The 18,639-nt window shown below is 46.8% G+C and overlaps 1 protein-coding gene across 1 annotated transcript in view; it reads left to right on the top strand.

The window, feature by feature from the left end:
- Positions 1 to 13,078, top strand: part of LOC6616566 (ell-associated factor Eaf) — a 49,598-nt gene extending 36,520 nt beyond the window's left edge. The window contains exons 4-5 of the mRNA XM_032718080.1: positions 11,688 to 12,032; positions 12,759 to 13,078. Coding sequence (XP_032573971.1) covers positions 11,688 to 12,032; positions 12,759 to 13,078 — 665 coding nt within the window. The remainder of the gene's footprint in view (positions 1 to 11,687; positions 12,033 to 12,758) is intronic.
- The last annotated feature ends 5,561 nt before the right edge of the window (positions 13,079 to 18,639 follow it).

Raw genomic sequence — 18,639 nt, 5'->3', positions numbered from 1 at the left:
CATTTTTGGGGAGCTTATATGCTTTTAACAGAATTAGTCTAGCCGGCTAATGTGATAAATGGATGCGGCTGAAGTCTACTGAACCCTTCATAATTATCCGTGGAGCTCATGGCCGGAGATGAGCTGCAAGTCATTCCGTAGGCACAAAAACCCATCTTTAATATCATAAATCATGAAATCGAGGGAGTCGAGCAGCGCCAAGGGCAACCGCACATATTATAGCATTTAACATATTTCACTTAGGCAAACATTTAATCCCCGGCATCTTGTCTGGCCCTCTGAACTCCGCCTGTGCACAGACCACGTCCTGAAAGCAAACACGGGGCTATATTTTCATTTCCGCTGGCGTTTTCATTTTTATTCCACGCTACACGTTATCAAATAATGAATATCAAATGTAATGCTTATCATTTATTTGCCAAACCGAAACCGTAGTGGGGAGCGGCCTCTACTCCCAGCCAGGTGGCAACATATTATAATATTTACTTAATTTTCATTTCTAATTCGCTACTCTCCCTTCCCCAAGTGCCATATGATATGGCTTCCCAGGACGAGGACGAGCGGACCGATACCAAGACCTTGGCATTGGGGAGGAGTGGGAATAGGAAAGAGCCTGCTGCATAATAAGCGAGGCTCACAGCCAAACTTTTCTGTTTGTGGCCCAAAGTCAAGTGTTTGGGGGACTGATTGGCTGGGTGGCTGGGTAGCTGGGTGTAGATTCTGGCAGGTGGCTTAAGCTGCGTCTAAAGCGATAACGCAAAGTATTTGAATTTTTAATATAACGAAATGCGGATCTCAGCGAACAAGGGCTCCCACTCCTCGCCAGACCTAGACAAGAAGGCGCCGTGGTGAATGGCGGATACCCTGCTCCATGCAGGATTCCTTTCCATGGCTCCCGGCTACTCGGCAATGCTGATGTATTCAAATACGATTCGTGGCCGCCATTTTCCTGTCACTGGCTGTGAAACTTCACAGCTTTTCCTCCCTTCTGGTTTCCCGGCTAATCTGTTGGTCAGCGAGCACCCCCTCTTCCCCTTGGACGACAGTAGCCCTGCTGTCCATTCGCTTTTTAAATTTCCAATTTGAATGCTTCGTGGTTTTCGTGGCTGTTAGTGGAGGAGGGTTTTGGCTAAGGACGTCTTTCGCAGCAGCCAATATTATATTATTCAAGCCATCGCAATCGCACTCCCCCTTGGATCACCCATCTGTCCGCCGCCATCGTTCGTTGTACTTGAAAATCGTAATTAGAATTGGTAATGTATTCAAATTGACTTTCATTTCCGTTTGTTCGTTGGGTGGTTCGTTTGTTTTACTTTTGGCATTCTTCATCAGGATTTTGCGCTTTTTGGCGAGTGCCGCGCTTTTCTCCGAGAGATGATTGTGTCCATCGACTGACTCGCACTGGCCAATCGCGGGCAAAAAGTGATCAACTGGCCATGAGCGCAGACAAAGGCACTTTCGATTATCGACTCGTGGCGGCCGATTCTCCGGCCATATTTCAAATCTCTGAACGTAAAACTTTGCCCTCGCAGACAGTGGCGGAAAAGCAAAGAAACTGAAACTTTTCGCTGGCAGGCGGAACGCAGCAAAACCGTAAAGAATTCAACTAATAAAAATCAGGCATTCAAGTGCGAAAAAATCGCGAAAAGCATCATCAAATAATGTGCCACTCAAACCGAATCGCCCGCCCCCTCCCCTCAGCCCAAGGAATCGCAGTTGAATCCACCGAAAGACAAATAGAAAAGCAAAGAAAAGTAAAAGGGAAGTTGGGAAGAAAACAAAACTATGCTGGCGGAAGAAGCGAAAAGTTTTTCCGAGACGGCGTCGTGAGGCACCAATAACTACGGTTGGATAACCCCGGGAAAGACTCGTCGTGGCACGGACGCATCTCTAGGAGCGGGCCAGGGCCATACGTCATCGGGAAAAACTTCGATGGCTTGGCCAGGAGCGCGTGTCTCCTTGTCTTCCTTACGGATAGGAATGGCCACATATTTTCGCTGCCATCAAGCGTGAGAGGTATTTCGCCCATGTGCGGATGTGGCTGCCGCTGTGTCTGCGCGGCGGAAAAGCAATTTTCCTTTGTGTCGTGCACAGGTTTCCAGTTGGCATTGTTTCCGCTCGCCGCACTGAGCTGGCAAATTTGTTGCAACCGAAATAAACACTTTATTAAATGCATTGGAATAAGCGCAGCCCTCGAAGGAGCCGAAGGATCGCGGCAGATAACAGTCCTGCGAGCTTCCTCACATGTGGCAGTAGGGTTAGAGCCAGTGGAGGGATAAACTTTGAGCCAAGTGAATTTGGTGCTAAGCTCAAGTAAGAGATTCGATGCCAGTAAAAAGTGGATTGCTAATGCACTCGAAGAAGAGGCATCAGCGGGGGGATGGAAATATAAAAGGGGATGGCTGCTCCTCAGCAGCATTTCTCCTCTCGGCCCCAAAAAGTTGCCACATAAATATCTCCGTCGAACAGGCAAAGGCCTTTACAGATTATCATTTATTTATTTTCTGTTTCCCTGCATTCTGCTTTTCATTTGCCCCCAGTTCACGGAATTCCCGCTCCGATAATCGAAGGCAAGAATCAAATTATGCTAGAATTGAGATTGATTTTTTATTCAATTTTAATGCGACAAATGCAGGCAGATAAACAGATGACAGCTTCGAGCACACACATGGCCCGAAGCCCCTGGCCCCGACCAGGACGCGCATCCTCCACCTCGGAACACGTGGCCCGAACTGGGGTGTACATGGGGGCGGTGACTGGGAAATTACGGCGGCGGTGGCACACAAGGGAGTCGCACTGGATTAGGTCGTCCTCCGGGCCAGGTCCTTATGGGAAACTTTTTGAATATTACAGCATAAATCGATTAGCTTCTATCAGCCCGTGCTTCATCGTGTGTGGTGTCTGTGTTGTCACTGATTGACACTTGAAGCGTTTTTTTCTCCTGCTGTTTGCTGTTTGCTGATGCTGCTCCACATCCAACTCCCTGCCCGCACCCGCATCTCAGGGGCCATTGATATGCGTCCTGAGCACTCGACTCTGAGCGACGTCATCTAATAAGCATCCGTACATAACTCCACTGCCGGGGAGCCATCTCTAGGTACACATACGGCTTTTCCTGAGCTGGGCAAATTGGCTGGATGGCTCTTTTATCGGGAGGCGACCTCGATTCCCAGCATAAATTGAAAGGAAATTAAACATTGAGTGGGGGGAAATGAGCCCTCTTTGAGCTGCAGCGGAAATTGTTATGTGATAATTGGGTATAGCGATTCTATCGATCTGCGCCAGAACTTAGCCGCAATGTGGGCCAAAGGTTGCGCATCTATGGGAATCGAATTCATCTGGCCTTGCTGTTTGCCAAGGGGATTATCCAGCTTCCTGCTTGGGCACAAAATTACATTTCAATTTGGATCACTTCACATCATCAACGCACCGGGAACCAGTCAACAGAATCCGCTGAGCAAATACTCCAAGCCTCATCCTCTGAACAAACTGCAATTACGCAGGGGTAAACATGACCATTGTGCAGAGACTCGACCAGGGTTGGATCGAGCTTGGGCGGGTTTTGATCGGAGCGTAAGGTATAATTCAATGGAAATCAAAGGGAAATCGCGTGACGAATTCGGGAACGAACGAGCCAAAACTCCGAGACATGCGGAAATTTGAGGATAGTCAACGGGTTAGGGGATGGACTGATCGGGGCGATGAGTTATGGGGCTGCTGAAATCAATTGTCTTGGCAACAGACACGGCAATCCCATTGTGCAATATTGCGCGCTTTAAAGCGACCGAATTTCGCAGCCTTCCCTTTGTGCGCCAATTAAAAGGGTTTGTGCCGAAAGGATTCACTTCATTGTCGGATGGCTTGGGCTCTGGCTAAGGAATTACTTCCATTCGCAGTGGCACGACCGTCCGCCATCCAGGCGATTCGCCGCATCGTCCCACCTGAAAATCCGAGTCGAGTTTCACGCTCCGCTCGTTTGGCAATTTGTTGTCGCGGCTGTTGACTTTGTCATTTCACTTTTCCCCTTGCCGGAACCCAGCTTCCTTTACTTATTTTCTCCTTTGCCGCTGCTTGCACTTTCAACCCAACGCTTTAATTCCTCGACTTTCGCTGCTAAAAATGGTTGACATTATTTTTTGTCGTTCGCTGAATCCTGAATGTCGTCTCCATCTGCGCCTTTCTGGCTTTCACCCACTCATCGTGATATAATATGTTTGGCTTGGCTTGGCCGTTGCTTTGTTTTCGGCGCCTTCGTGGGAAACTTCGCTAGGAACATGTAGAACTCTCATCAGCATCGTTCTTTTGACTGCCCAGGCTCGTCTGCCCGTAATTATCACGCTAATGAATCAAGTGTACTCGTTCGTAACTAATTGATATGAGAAAGGTCTGGTGCCTGGTCCTCGATAGTTCCCAGATTCTATTCCATGTGGGGGTTGACTCGCTGGAAATCATGCCCGACGAGTGCGTGAGCGTGTGCTTTCCGCGAAGGGTGGTTCGCGATTCAGGATGATTTGCATGATTTTCCCCATTAGCCAATGACCATATTCGCCAGCCAAGGAAGGGAAATTTGATAAGAATTCAAAACTGGCGGAGGTAATTTCGTGTAGCTTTTGTGAACTTTTCTCTTCTAAATGGATTTCCTTAATTTTGCTTTGCTTTTGTTCTTACTTTCATGCTTGGCAACTGGCAACTGGCCCCAGGGATTTCTCGGGAGCTTGTTAAGCGACTTTCCGCATGCTCAGGTGGTGATGACGATGAAAATGATGTCGTCTTGTTCCCTGCTGATGACTTTCGGCTCCCAGGAGTATTTGCCAGTAATAACTGCGATTGTATTTGTATTTATTGTTATTTACCGGTGGAAGATTCCTGAAATTGCAAAAGAAAAGCGAAAGCCAGGGGGTCGCGGAAAAACTTAGCATAAGCCGAACGAGCTGCGCCGGCAATCAATTTCAATTTTTAAGCCCTTTACCAGGGACAACGTTTTTAATTAATCGTCGGATTACCAGGAGCTGCAGGACTCTGGACGTGGCTGCTGCCCAGGGCAGCGGTTTATGCTCATCCCTTCCCATCCAGCTGTCCATTTTTTCCATTATCTGTGCCATTTATTCTATTTTTGTCGCACAACTCAACTAAACGAGCGACAAATTGCCGACGAGCATGGACCAAGTGTCGTCATCATCCTCTGGCCATGATGAACTTCCATTGTCCCTCGCCGGCACTGCGGCGGCTTAATCCTTCCACGCTTTGTGCCATCGGCGCGAGTTCTCCGTCCTCCACTTGTGATGGATTTTTCAGCCATAGTTGCCGCTCGGACATCGGGGACCGGCATTCTGGCCATATGGCCATATGGCCACAAGTGTCATGGCGAACATCGGGACGAGTGCCGGATGCATTCATTTCGTTTTACTCGCATTGTGGTTTCTGTTCCGTGCGCTCCGAAAATCTGTTTTGAAAACCAATAAATCAGATTTATTGGCCGCCCTTCTCCAACCACCGCGCTTGTCCGCGTATAGCTGTCTCTCTTCATTCACGTTTTAAGCTCGGATTTTTCTCTGTGTGCATCGGAGGTTTACTCTGCGGCTCTATCAATTCCAGGAAGTTGACGCAAAGTGTGGGATTAAAAGCTGATAAATGGTACCAACTTCGGCGGGGTATCATGCATGAATGGAAATCGATGTGGGGATAACTCAACAGATACTCCTAGTTGGTGTTCCGCCAATAGCCTCCTGACCCCCATTAGGAACCCGGTTGGCTTCGGCCAATTATCGTCAGCTAGTTCCATCAGTTGCCATCAAAGCGTGGTCATAAATTACAGAAGGTGCTACGAGCCACACGGACGCAGTAAAATTGCTAGAGATAATGACACATTTCCCACACCTCCTTGGGGTCAGTTCCGGACCTGAATCAGGGATGCCGGCAACCCGTCGACGATGTCATCATCACCATCGTCGTGAGAGGCGCAAATCTGCGCTCTGGGCAATGTTATTGTTACAATCGACACCCAGCGCGTTAAAAACACACATATATGTACAGCCGAGTTGATTGCGGGCGTCGGTGGTTCGACATGACCCGTGGCGTATTTCGGTTTTGACCACCGTCCCCTCATGTTGCAACTTCCATTCCATTCCTATTCCGATACCGAATAGCATTCCCATTCACACTGCCATCTCTCCACGGGGGTGTTGACAATTCAAACGCAATAATTGCGACTGAGAACCGCACGACGCTCGGCGGGATTCGTAGCTCCGATGGCGATTTGAGTTGGGATTGCCGAAAGGTGTGGTTCGTTACGCCGTGTTTGACACAATGTCAACTTCTGTAATAAGTCTCTGGCCGTAAAAAGAAGGAACATGCTCGTGCTGATGGCAGTTGCAGCTCGCTTTGATCTCCGCTCCGGGGTAGTTCCAGTTCATCCTGGACCGAGAAGCAGCACACCCCGTGTGCGTCCCAGGCGAGACGCAGTTTTAATGAAGGCGCACCCCGAACTTCGTAGTGGCGGCTCTCTGGTTTCTGATTTTTGATCCTGTTACCCATTGTGGCCATTGTTCGCACACTGCTCTCCGCGCACCGCATTCATCATTTGCGTGGTTCGGTTTTTTCCCGCATCACCTTTTATGGATGGGTGTTTATTATTAGCCTGGCAAATACATCCGCACGCCGAAGTCGAAACGCCAGCCGGCGATCCTTTTCGAGCCTTTTTAGTTCCTGTCGAGTTGGCAGCTATTGTGTTCGGGCATCGGTGAATGTTGGTTTAATGAGTTGAATATGTCAATGGATGCCGTGCGGCTGGCAGGGGCAGCAATGCGGTCATTAGCATTTCGAAATTACGCAAAATATTTTGTAAACGGAAAATGAAACATTGAGACGAAAGCGAACTTTCAGTGGTGAGGCGGCCGAAGGCGAGATTACAAATGATGTGAAAGAACAGAATGGAATATATATTAAAAGAAGTATAGTTGAGAATAGAATCCTAAATATTTGTGTTACTTGTTGTTTAACAAAAGATAACTAAATAATCACTGTAGAGGTGGTAGCTTTAAAGTAACACTTAGAAATTATGCGATAAATGGGACTGGTGGGGAGTAATAACACCCACAAGAAAATATAGTAATAAAATTCCTGTTAAACATATACATCGATTGACCCTGCATTGATTGACCCCTCGAGCACAGAATACCTCGTAGTTTACTGGAAAACAGTTATTAATAACTAGATTTTTACCACCATAATTTCAAAACCCTGATGCTAAAAGACGTGTGTTATGTGTCGTAGAAAAGGCTTTTTTAAATAATATCTATGCTTTTATAATGTATTTTAGCCAAGTGCAAAATATTACAGGAAAATAAAAGGAACTATTTGGTTGAAGTTATTTTTTATTTTAAATATATACGATTTTCTTATAATCTTTTGAACATGCGCATATCCTGAAGTATTAATAAAATAAAATTTAAAATTTATGTTGTCACAAAAGCTTATTTCCAATCTTTTGTATGTTAAAAGTGCGAACGTCACTTGTTTTTACCTTGCTAAGAGGTGTGGTTTGGTGTTTAGTTCTGTAAATTTTTACAAAAAAATTGTTTCCTCACTAGATGATTTAAACAGGATTTGTTTGCCCTGCTTGTTTTGTCGTCTTATTAATAAAAATAAAATAAGAGAATTTATATTAGAAAACTATCAAAAGAGTATGGGTGGGTCTAGCAGTTTCTATAAATGCCGTTGCGAAACCAAATCTGTTGCCTTACAATGCGTTCTCAAAATTTTAAAAGTTAAGTTTCACCCGATAGTCAATAATGAACAATAAAAACATGTATCAAGTACGATTTTTTAAAAATCCAAATTTATTTAAAAACGCATTTTATATGACAGATGGCAATACTCGAGTAAGTTGCTGAAAAGAACTATCCTCCGTGACTTATTTACAACTTCATTAACTTAATTAAGTGTCCTTGTATGTGTTGCGACTGACGGAATTGGTAACACTGAAATATTCTTCCAATCTTTTTGCATAAGATGAACACTGAATGGAGTTTGCATATTCCTTTATAAAAGGGGCACACATAATTGAAACATGTGTTCAAGGACCCTTTCGATGCAATATGCCCCGCAGAGGCACTGAATGACCGCAAAGGCCACCGGAAACACGCTGACATATTGCACAATGGGAGAGCCCGCCGTCCAAGTGGGTTACTTATCCAATGGGTTACAATGACCGTCGCCGCTGGCAAGGACGAACTGATGAGCAGGACTCTATTTATCAGAGCGTTATCTGCCCGCTGCCCGTGCTCAGCAAACCGCGAAATCGAATCCATAGATCAGCGGACGGGTGAAAAAACAGAACTGATTCAACTCTCGCTAATAAATGAAGAAAGGGGGCCCGAATGTTTGCAGTTGCTTTGACATGTTTGACAACAATGGTGAACCAAGGGCGAGTGCGGGAGGGGCGCCTTAAGCCGCTGACAAATGCGATTCCCTATGAAAATTGAAAAACCCAAACCGTCGGCGGAGGAATGCAACCCTTAAGTCGAGTCCTGCGAGGTCCTGCCTGGGCATTTGCATTGATTTCAATTAATTCTCTTGTTGTGTCATTTCCGATCCTTTGCGAGTGTTGTTCGGATTGCGTGGATGTAATTGATATTTGGCTTGGCTGGGCTTCCAGGTTCAGGCTGGTGAGAGTCAAGTGCCTCCTGCACCCCTGACGCTCCAGTGGAAATTATGTAAATGCCAAACATGCATTAGAGGCCAGCGGACCTCCTTCTCCTCCACCTCTACTCCCGGTCGGAATTATTCAGGCGGATAACTTCTGTGCCGTCTTCGCTCAGCTGTGCGAATTTCCTGGCGGCGGAGGATGCGTCGGGGTGACAACAACCAACTGTCACTGACAGCTTCACTGCCATCAGCCAGGACAACAAGGTGTTTGCGGCCCTAGCTTGGCTGCGATTTCCCAAACGGAGAGGATGAGTCAGCGGCATTCACAATCGCACTCAAACTGGCATTCGCATTTCCCCAGTGCTTTTAGTTTTGTGAATTTCAAATGCCAGGACATCTGCTCAAGTGTTTTAGGATCAGTCCCAATCCTCAAGCGATTTTAATGCGCTTAGTTCTGAAAGCGTGTCTAAGTGCCACGGAACTTAAAGAACTGTGATCCGGTGATTCACTCCCATCCTCCTCCTAATTTCCCATAATTGCTGCCATTTGAATGTCCAATTTAAAACAATTTAGGAAGTGTGACTATTATTAGTTGGTATCGATTGGGTCGTGCGTGTCAATACCTAGTGGTATTCATGAATCGTTGATGAGGATCAATTGATGCGAGTGTCCCTGGAATATTGATTTCGGAGGACATCAAATATTTATGCAGGATTTGTCATTTATTTATAAAATTCATGGGTTAATCGGTTTAAAAAGTTGTACCCACACAGGGCTTTATTTTTTATCCAAAGTTTTTTCCCCAGCAACTTTCCTTGGCTTCCATTTCGGGCTCCCAGTTCGCTGTTAATTGTTAATTGGCTGCATCGATTGTTAATTGTTCCAGTTGTTGTTGGTGGGTACCTGATTGGGGCATTGTGAGTGAAAAGTTTCGAGTGCTTTCGTCTGGCGAAAGTTTGTGGCGAAACAAAGGGAGCCTCGCCAGCGGATTGATTGGTTGGTGAATTAATTACGTGGATTGCGCAAGATTACATAATCCCCCGTGGCAGCATCTCATCATCCCCAGCAACCAACTTAGCTTGAAGTTTTCCTCCACACACACCACACTCCGCCCGCCCCATGAGTTATGCCCCATTTCCGCTCGAAAATGTTCCGTTGATAATCCTGAAAAATAGAACCCTATTCTCTGCCACTGTCCCCAGATCCCCAACAGGCCCATTCCCAGTCTCGTTTCCAGCCATTGCCCGTTTATACGATTTTTATTTATTTTGCTTTTAACAAAATTTGGCAAATTTACACTTCGCTGCCACGGCAGCAAACAACAACAGCACATCCACAACGGCCGGCCATCCAATTCCGATTGCGATTCCCGTCCCACTTACAGGGCAGCCTGATTGCGCCATGGCCCCATAAATAAGGGCAACATTCAATGCAAATTGGACTATTTACGCAAATTTTATTGCCACACAATTTTTACACATTTATTTTGTTTTTGTTGGCGCTAGTTTTCCCTCGCCACATGGAGACGCAAATGCTTTATTCCTTTGTTGTTGCCCATACTTTGTTGCCCCAGTGGAGTTGGTGCCCCAAGCGTCTACTGAATCAGGCCATTTGGGTGAAGCTTCCTTGCCTTTCACTGGGCCGACAATTTGGCTTCTTTGTTGTTCCCCCCGACCCTCGTCGTCTCGACCCAAAGTCGAACCCTTTCTGCCTCGTCGAATTATGCGATTTGTGTCATTATTCCCTCGCTAAACGTGGAAAATTCGCCTCCTCGCATCTGAAGTCGGGGGGTGGCCGAATGTGTTTTTTATTGACATTTAGACGCGTCGCAGATTTGGCCCGGTCTCATCGGGTTGATTCCAGTTGGCCTGGCTTCTGTCATAAAGCCGCCTACGGTGGGGATTTACCAATAAATTCGATCTAGTGAAAATTTATTGGCATTGCTTTTTAAAGCGCGACGCGTGCTGTCCCTGAATTTTTATCTCCAGGAAATTGACATTGATGGCTTGGCGACGAGCGAGTAGAACTGACCTTTAAAGCGGGATATGTTCGGTGAATGGGTAATTGTTCGGATGTAATCGTTTGATGGGGGCGTAGAGTAGCAATAGGTTTTAGTTTGTGGCCCATCGAATCACTTCAAATCAGTCAAATGTACCACAACTAGTGCTGTCTTGGATTCGTCTATTCAAAACAACCAAGCTCACACATATTAACACCGAGTGAACAGAGTTATTAGCTCGTTATCTTTTGCACTTTATATTTACACAGTTGGCTCCCAAAAGCTGAACAAATCAGTGTAAAAGCCAACCGAAAAGGACCGAAAGGAGGCCAACCCCTCCCAAAGCGCAGTTTACCCCTAATTTTGTCGCTTGTGTTGCTTAAAATTCAAACAATGTGTTGATGCCTTCACACCAACCAAAACATGCATAATTAATATGCAAAGAGCGGCAACAACCACTACAACAACGGCCACAATGGCAGGAGCAGCCGGCAAGGAGCAACTTTTCCGAGCGAGTTGCTCGTGGAAAATTGAAAGGGTTAGCATAATTTTTTTGCGGGCATCGGAGGGGAAGGGGCTTAGGCCGAGGCGACACTTTGCTTTTGCCTGCTTCATTATCACAGCTTCCGCGTCAACATTATTTCCGCAAAACAGCAACACTGGCCGGTTGGGGTGGGGGTGGTATATCAGAGTTGTTGTTTTTGTTATTGCCATGCATAATTCATATGAGAAAAGCAACAATAGGCGACGACAATGAGCGGAGGAAAAGTGAAAACCTCAAACCTTTGTGAGCTAACTGCGAAAATGCTTTAATTGAAGCGAACCCTCACAGACACACAGACACGCACAGTCACTCACACACCACGGCGCTCATTTGCATATTTCAATGCATGCAATTAGGCGCAATGAGGCGGTGGTGTGGGTGGGGGTGGAGTTTAGCAGGCAGCAACTGCCTTGACATGGAAAAAAGTTCAACCATCCTTACCGACCTTCTAAAACATCCATCAGGGCCCATTTTACCTTTACTCTTTTCTTCTTTCAGCCAAGTCCCGGCATTTCACGGTCAACGGTCTTCTGAGTGCCAATAACACGCTCCAGCAGCAGCAGCAGAACCAGTACAACCTGCAGCCATCGAATGACAGTCGCAACATCTACAACAACCCCTATATTCCGCCGCAGCAGCAGCAACAGCAGCAACAGCTGCAGCAGCAGACCCAGCAGCGCACCGCCCACCTGTTCAAGGCGCTAGCCGCCTCCGCTGGCGGCACCAACAGCCTGACCCATCCCTACGACTTCTCCAACTCATCGACCTCCTCCAACGCCAACAATGAGCACCAGGGATCATCCTCGTCGGAAGCGGAAAACGCCTTCCTAACTCATAATAACGGTGAGTCTCTAATGGGGAATGGACTTTACACTGGGTGTACGCCTTGCGTTTCATTGTTAATTAATTATTGATAAATATGGGTATAGTTAAAAGCTATTGAAAATATTCAACTAATACCAACGCAGATTAAAAATCCCAGCTGCTGTCCGTTTAACTTAGTTAATGTCATTTAAACGCTATTAATGTAACATAGTTACATACGATTAGTCTGGATGATTTGGGTTATATAGAAATTTTATGCAGAACAGCAAGTTAAAAGTTTATTTCCACGATCTTGGAGGAAATTTAGAAATTGAGAACTGCCTGGTTGGACGGTTGCATAAAATGCAGGGCTGCAAATTGAATTAGGACTCGTGCAATTAAAAACACAACTTTCCGGAACTGCCAAGTAATATTTCCTTTTCCGGAATCTTCGCAATGAATCAGGGGCAGCGGTCGGAGGAACTTGTTCACCTGCCCGGTTGGATGCCAGCTTGCCATAATTTGCACGCAATTTGCATTTCAAGTGGCCAATTCCCCACCCACCCTGCTCGCATCACCTCAAGTTGGCCAGTGGCCGGGCGGCGCTCCTTCTAATTACGTCTCACAAAAAGTGCTCGGTGGCCGTAGCTCAAGGCAGCTTCAGTTTCAGGAGCCGGAACATGGCTCTAACTTGGCGCCCAGTCCGGCGGCAGCAAGTGAAATTTATGTGAGTGCTTATAATTTGTAAAAGTAAACGAACCGGAGAGCGGACCCCGTCAGAGCAAGAGGTAAACGAGAGTTTGTTTAGCAACAAATTACGCAGGAAGCGCTTGGAAAAGGAGTGCGGTCCTGAGATTTATGTGGGTGCAGTTAGCGACGGAGGGAATCGGGATCATCGCCATGATGATGATATCCGGGAATTGAATCATCGCCGGGCTCAGTACGTGTACTCCAATCGGAGGTCTCAGTGCCTTCCGCTTAAAGCCATCCTGAAAGCAGGAGCTACCCCTGCCAGATCTCTCAACGTTTGCTCAACTTCCGAGAACCAGCATCGTATTCCTGCCATTTGTTGTTCCGCTCCTTAGGGGGGCCATAAAATGTGGCAAAGTGCAATTGGCTGGCAGGCCAGGAATGAGGCGTAGGTCGAACAGACGCCGCCAGTTATGCAATAAAAATCATTAAAAAATATAAAAATGAATGCGGCCAACTTAACAAGCAGACAGCTGCCCCGGCCCCTCGTCCTGCGAAGGACGGATCCGAGAGAGCCGTGAGAAAGGAATTGAAAAAATCATGGCAGGCGCTGCGAGATGCATCGTCCTCGTAACGAGGAACTAGTAACAAGTAACGGAAAACTAAACGAGCGCCCAGCGCCATAAACTTAAATCACGATTAAAAGTGTGATTATCCTTGTGGCGCTACAAATCGCCGCCGCTGCAGCTGACAACCCGGAGGACCAGGACGCAACTACCGCCTGTCCTTTGGCTTCCTTGGTGCGGTGGCTGCCCCTTCTGCCTGGCTCTTTTCCGTTGTTGCAGTTGTCTGACTTTATATCTTTACAACCAGGCGCGGCTGTGGATGAGCAGACAAAGATGCTTCCGTCGCTGTATCCTTGGTATATTCCCAGATGAGTGGCCGACTGTTGTTGCTGGGCGTGTTTTGTTTTGACTTGGGGGCGACTGCCCTTGGCTGACTAGCTCGGCTACAGGACATTCGAGAGGATTCCGAAAGCTATGTTTTCCAGTTTAAAACTAGTTGGAGCTGGCCTTAAAGAGCATGTCATCCAATTAATAGAATATAATCAGCACCACACTTACGGGTATTCAGCACATTTCAATTTGGCCTTTAACAAAAGATTTCAGGAAACTCTTTGATTTTTTGGTTGATTGGCACAAAAGGAACGCAGGAAGCCAGAAGTAAAGCCGACGCTAAACCCTTTTTTTGCAGTCAAATCTTGGCATTATTTTCCGCTCACATCGTAAATAACCAAAGCTGGGATTGGAACATTGCATATGTCCAGAAGGCTGTCCGTCAATTGTAGGGCTTTTTGCCGGGATCCTCCCCTAAACTGTCAATTGTTCGATAGATATTTACCAATTTTACAGTCGTCCTGCCTCGATTTCACTGCAAACACAAAGGCAAATGCAAATAAACGCCGGCCAAAGTGGGTCTAGAACAAAGGAGCAGTCAGGGGTGGCTCGGCCACTCGGCTTATCACAATTGACCCATCACACGCCTTTGGCCTGCTGTCTGTCTGGACATTGGTTTAAGGCCCCCCTTCCTTCCCCTTTCACTCCATCCTGTCGAAACGAACAATTGACTCTCGTATTTCACTGATGAACTTAACTTATGTCAAAATATGCGATAAGTAATCCTTTTCAGCCCCGACATTCGGCTTCCTGCGTGGAAGTCACTTGTCCGCCCGCCGGTTCGTCCGTCCAGAATCTTTGAACCTTTCGCCTGTGCAAATATTTTCTTTCCAGCGATAATTCCGTTGCGGGACTGGGGGGGTTTAATGGAAATTGCTATTCCTGTACATTTGTCACGAAATCTAAAACAAAAAGTTTATTTATGTTTGCTTTGCCCTCGTAATGAATTGTGACAGGAGAGTGGCAGATGGGGGAGCAAGTGGTCAAGATGTGTTTGGGTTTCATTTGCCCGTGGCCAGGGGGAAGAGTACAGGTCACCCCAAGATGAATCCGCTCTAGTTCGGAAAGATACACAAAAGCACTTGTGATAGCGACAATTTCAAGGTTCCGCCTTATTTGCAGGACGGTGCCGGGAAGAGACACATCTATCCATCCTGTCTTATCGATGGGGCATCACCCTTGCCAGCCATCAATCCCCCAAGCTTAACGCCGAGATTCTCAATTAGGATAATCTCCAAATGACTAAGCAAATATTGGCAAATTTCGAAGATTCGATGCGGACTAGGCCCGGGTCAAAACGCATCGGACACGAGGGGAAGTCCTTGCAGAGTGTGTTTTTTTTTGGACTCATAAAACGTTCCGCATTTGCAGATGAAATGCGTCTCTGGGGGACCATGGACCGCCATGCGATGATGGGGACAGGGACAAGGGTGCAGCCCTCTATTATATGCACATAAAAATAAATTCCAAGACTTTATTATGCCCATGTACTTGTCATTGTCGATGTGTGTGCAACTGTGTTTTTCATTCCGTGTTCTTTTGTCCCGGGTCCGGTGCTCAGTGCTCTCTGTTTGGGAGACCTGCAATTGCAATTGTTGTTGACTGAACCCACGGAGGGTTGGTCGTGGGCGGTAGGAGTGAGGAGGTTTGGGGTGCAGGGACATTACAGGCGTGCAGGGGGCATTTTGCATTTGTTTGTGTCCAGACTGCAGACTGTGTTTAATTTTTCGCAAATGTTCAATTGAATAACATGGGATAAACGCTTCATTGGCTTTTCTGCTGTGTGAGATTTCTATTTGGTTAGTCAATTCCGGATTATTGAGGACAGTTTGGAATGAACTTTTGAGAACGATAACGGCAACAGAGCCGCTTGACAAATTGAATTAGAAAGTAAGCCCTATTTCTCTCTACCAAACTTTCGCACAAGTTTTCTGGCTTGCCATCCAACCACGGCAATCTCCAATCATGTGTTACTTCGCCAGCGTTTTTGCTTTTGTCGAATCGGCAAAGTCTACTGGAGCACAGCCGCCCACGGCTGGCAAACAAACAAAATGGCAGTTTGATGCACCGAAAGTAATAGACAAAAAGTGCAGCCGCCTTTTAGGCGCTCGGCCGACTCCGAGTGCGCGCCAAACGGGCGGCGGTGGAAGAGCTCTCCGTAGATGTAGATGGTTATTGATAACCGAAAGTGGCTGCTGGCCCTCAGTGCGCCTAAGTGTATGCCTCAAATATTGTGCAACTGTAATTTGGTAATCTCAAGCACGCCACACACACTCAGGGCAAAAGGACCAAGCTGGAAAAGGGGGCGGTTACTGCACAAAGTGACTTTTCAATCTCCATTGAGATGACAAAATTTTGCTTTCAACTGCTGGCCAAGCACTTGAGGAGGTCTTTTGGTCGACGTCAAGTGGGATGTTGTGGTCAGGCCATTATAAGTTATAACTGGGACTGCTTCAATCCACTTCGTAGTCCTTCCATTTTGCAAATGAAATGCAAGCTGACAACGTATCAATTTAAATCAAATGAAGTGCAATTTGGGCCATCCCATCCTTCACTTTCGACTGGGCTGCCCTGCCTGCACTCAAGACCCAGTTAAAGGACAAAAGTGCTCGGGGCAAAGCAATCCAGCGTTAAGTTAAGTGCCGAAAACTTTAACACACTTTTCGACTTTAGTTATGAGCTTTGCTGGGCTACAATTCGGGATTCGGCCATTGACATAGTTCTCGGTGGACCAGGCACGTCCAAGTGCGAAAGTTGCAGCTCATTACGTGGCCAGCAGCCCAAACGGGGTGAGAAGTTTCTGACCACCAGTGTTGTGTGCAAATTAGAATCCTTGCGCCCTATGTACTTTAAGTGAGCAGAAAAAAGATGCGATGGGTCCGAAGCCCCACGCATCTCCCTCGACACCCAACACACCTGGCCAATTTACGCTCTTGACCCCTCGGCTGGCGAAAACGATGCCAGCAATTTAATGAGCTGCCATTTATATAAAAAGGAGCAAAGTAGCCAAGTGCCGGTAGTCGGCTGTCGACAGTCGGGAACCAGGGGCTGGGGGCAGACAAATATTTAGCAACGTCGGTGGACTTTCTCTCCGCAGACAGACACACAAATGGAAGGACTCGGGGCACTCACATGGCTCCTGCGTCCCTCTGTTCATCTCTTCCACTCGACTGTGATTCATGCAGAGCAGCAACGGCAGCAGCTGGCCATAAAAATGGCTTAAAATGATCATCATAAACGTTGAGTGAGCAAATATTGCAATAAAAGTAAATGACTGAAGGACGTCGTAAAATATTTATACGTGAGCTGCTCGCACGGCCACCTGCGAGGATGTAGGACATCTCAGAATGAGTGGGGGAGCCCGAGGAGTCATGAATACCATAAAAGCGTCGAGCGAATGCTAGGAAATTAAGGGTCTGGCGAAAGAAATGTGCTTAGCGCGCGAAAAGCGTGGAACAAGGATAGGATAGGTTTGACCCAGTGAGTGCACAGGTATTCCATGATAGGATTCCCAAGACCTTGGAAACCATTCAGCGTTCCTCCCTAAGGGGATTCTAATATAGTTCAGTACAACTTCCGTTATAGTGCACTTTATGGTGCAAGTTTCGGCTATAAAACGAGCGTTTTACGATAGTTGCAATGGGGGCTCGCCAAAGCTTCGCTCCTCTAGGTGGTGTTGTTGAAAAAGCTGAGTCGTAAACGACTGAAAGCATCCCAATCACAATGTCAGTTAACAGCAGTAGTGGAAGACTGCTCCCGTTTAAGTTCAAATTAGCCCCAGTAAATTATCTGCGCACATTTAACTACCATTCTCTCGGCATCTCTGATTTTTGTGGATTTAAAAAGCCCATTGTTTATTTATAGAGAAGAGCAAGTTATTCGTACGCCTGTTTGGAAATGGCAATGTTGTTCGGAATTATCTGCTGTAGTTCGCTTGCCAAAAGGGGTTGTAGCTCTGCTCTTTCAACTCCTCCGAATGTTCACTCTCTCTGGACGTCTGTAAGCTTCCCCTATTTGCTCTTGCAGAAACTTCGTCAAGTTTTCTTTTCCCCTGTCTGCTCAGGGGTAGTTAGATAAATTCTGTTAACATTGCAACCCCTGAGAGCCCTTATTGTGCATAAGTCCTTTCGAATGGTAAATGAGGTTTTCTGTAAATAAAATGTAGAAATGCTAGACCCTTTTAATTCAGAAGATAGTCACTCAACTCTGTTAAATACGGCAAACTTATAAGGTGATGTACAGCGTTTTCTTAAAGTGTAAGAAATTTAAAAATTATTCAATTAATATAATTAAATAAATGCCTATTGTAAAATGTAGATAGATTTTACTGGCAGAAGTAAAATAATCTCACTCTCTACATCCCTTCTCTTCCATTCCAACGGAGCCTAGACCACTAGTCCCAAAAGCTTCGAAAGTTCACCAACAGGCCTAAGCTCCCTGTTATCAGCAGAGGTCCTTTAGGGGAGACTCAACAGCAAAGCTGACCAAAAGCTCCTCGGAGGGAGGATGGAATCTCTGCAGAGGGCTGCTCCGCAGGACTCCCGACTGATGCTCATTAATGGCTGCTGCGACGCATACGCCGCAGTCGACCGAGGACTTACACAAGTTTACACTTTTGCTGCACACTTTTTGGCGCTGCGCTGCTATTTCGGCTTTTGCATAACTTTTATTGTTGAAAACACAGCTGGCCGAATTCGGGCGAAGAGCGCCGACGAGCCGAGCGCGAGGAGCCGACGAGAGCAGAACGCGGAAGTGGACTCGCTCGTAGCCGACTGTTGCTCATCTCCCGACGACGCCATTGTCCGTGCACCGTGCCAGAGTGTGTGTGTGTGCGTGTATCTGCGTCCTGCGGACGTGTCCTGAAAGCTGGAGCTGGCAATGCGGCCGGTAGTCGCATCGTCGCATCTGGCTAACGCCGCCATAAAACGCAACGCATTCAATGTGGCAAGCGCAACAATGAGCTGCTTCTGCCGCCGCTGTTGCTCCTGCTGCTCATCGCT

Source organism: Drosophila sechellia, chromosome 3L (genome assembly GCF_004382195.2).
Source record: "Drosophila sechellia strain sech25 chromosome 3L, ASM438219v1, whole genome shotgun sequence".
NCBI lineage: Eukaryota > Metazoa > Arthropoda > Insecta > Diptera > Drosophilidae > Drosophila > Drosophila sechellia.
The sequence above is the reverse complement of the archived record's forward strand: the minus strand, read 5'-3'. Positions and strand labels throughout refer to the sequence as shown.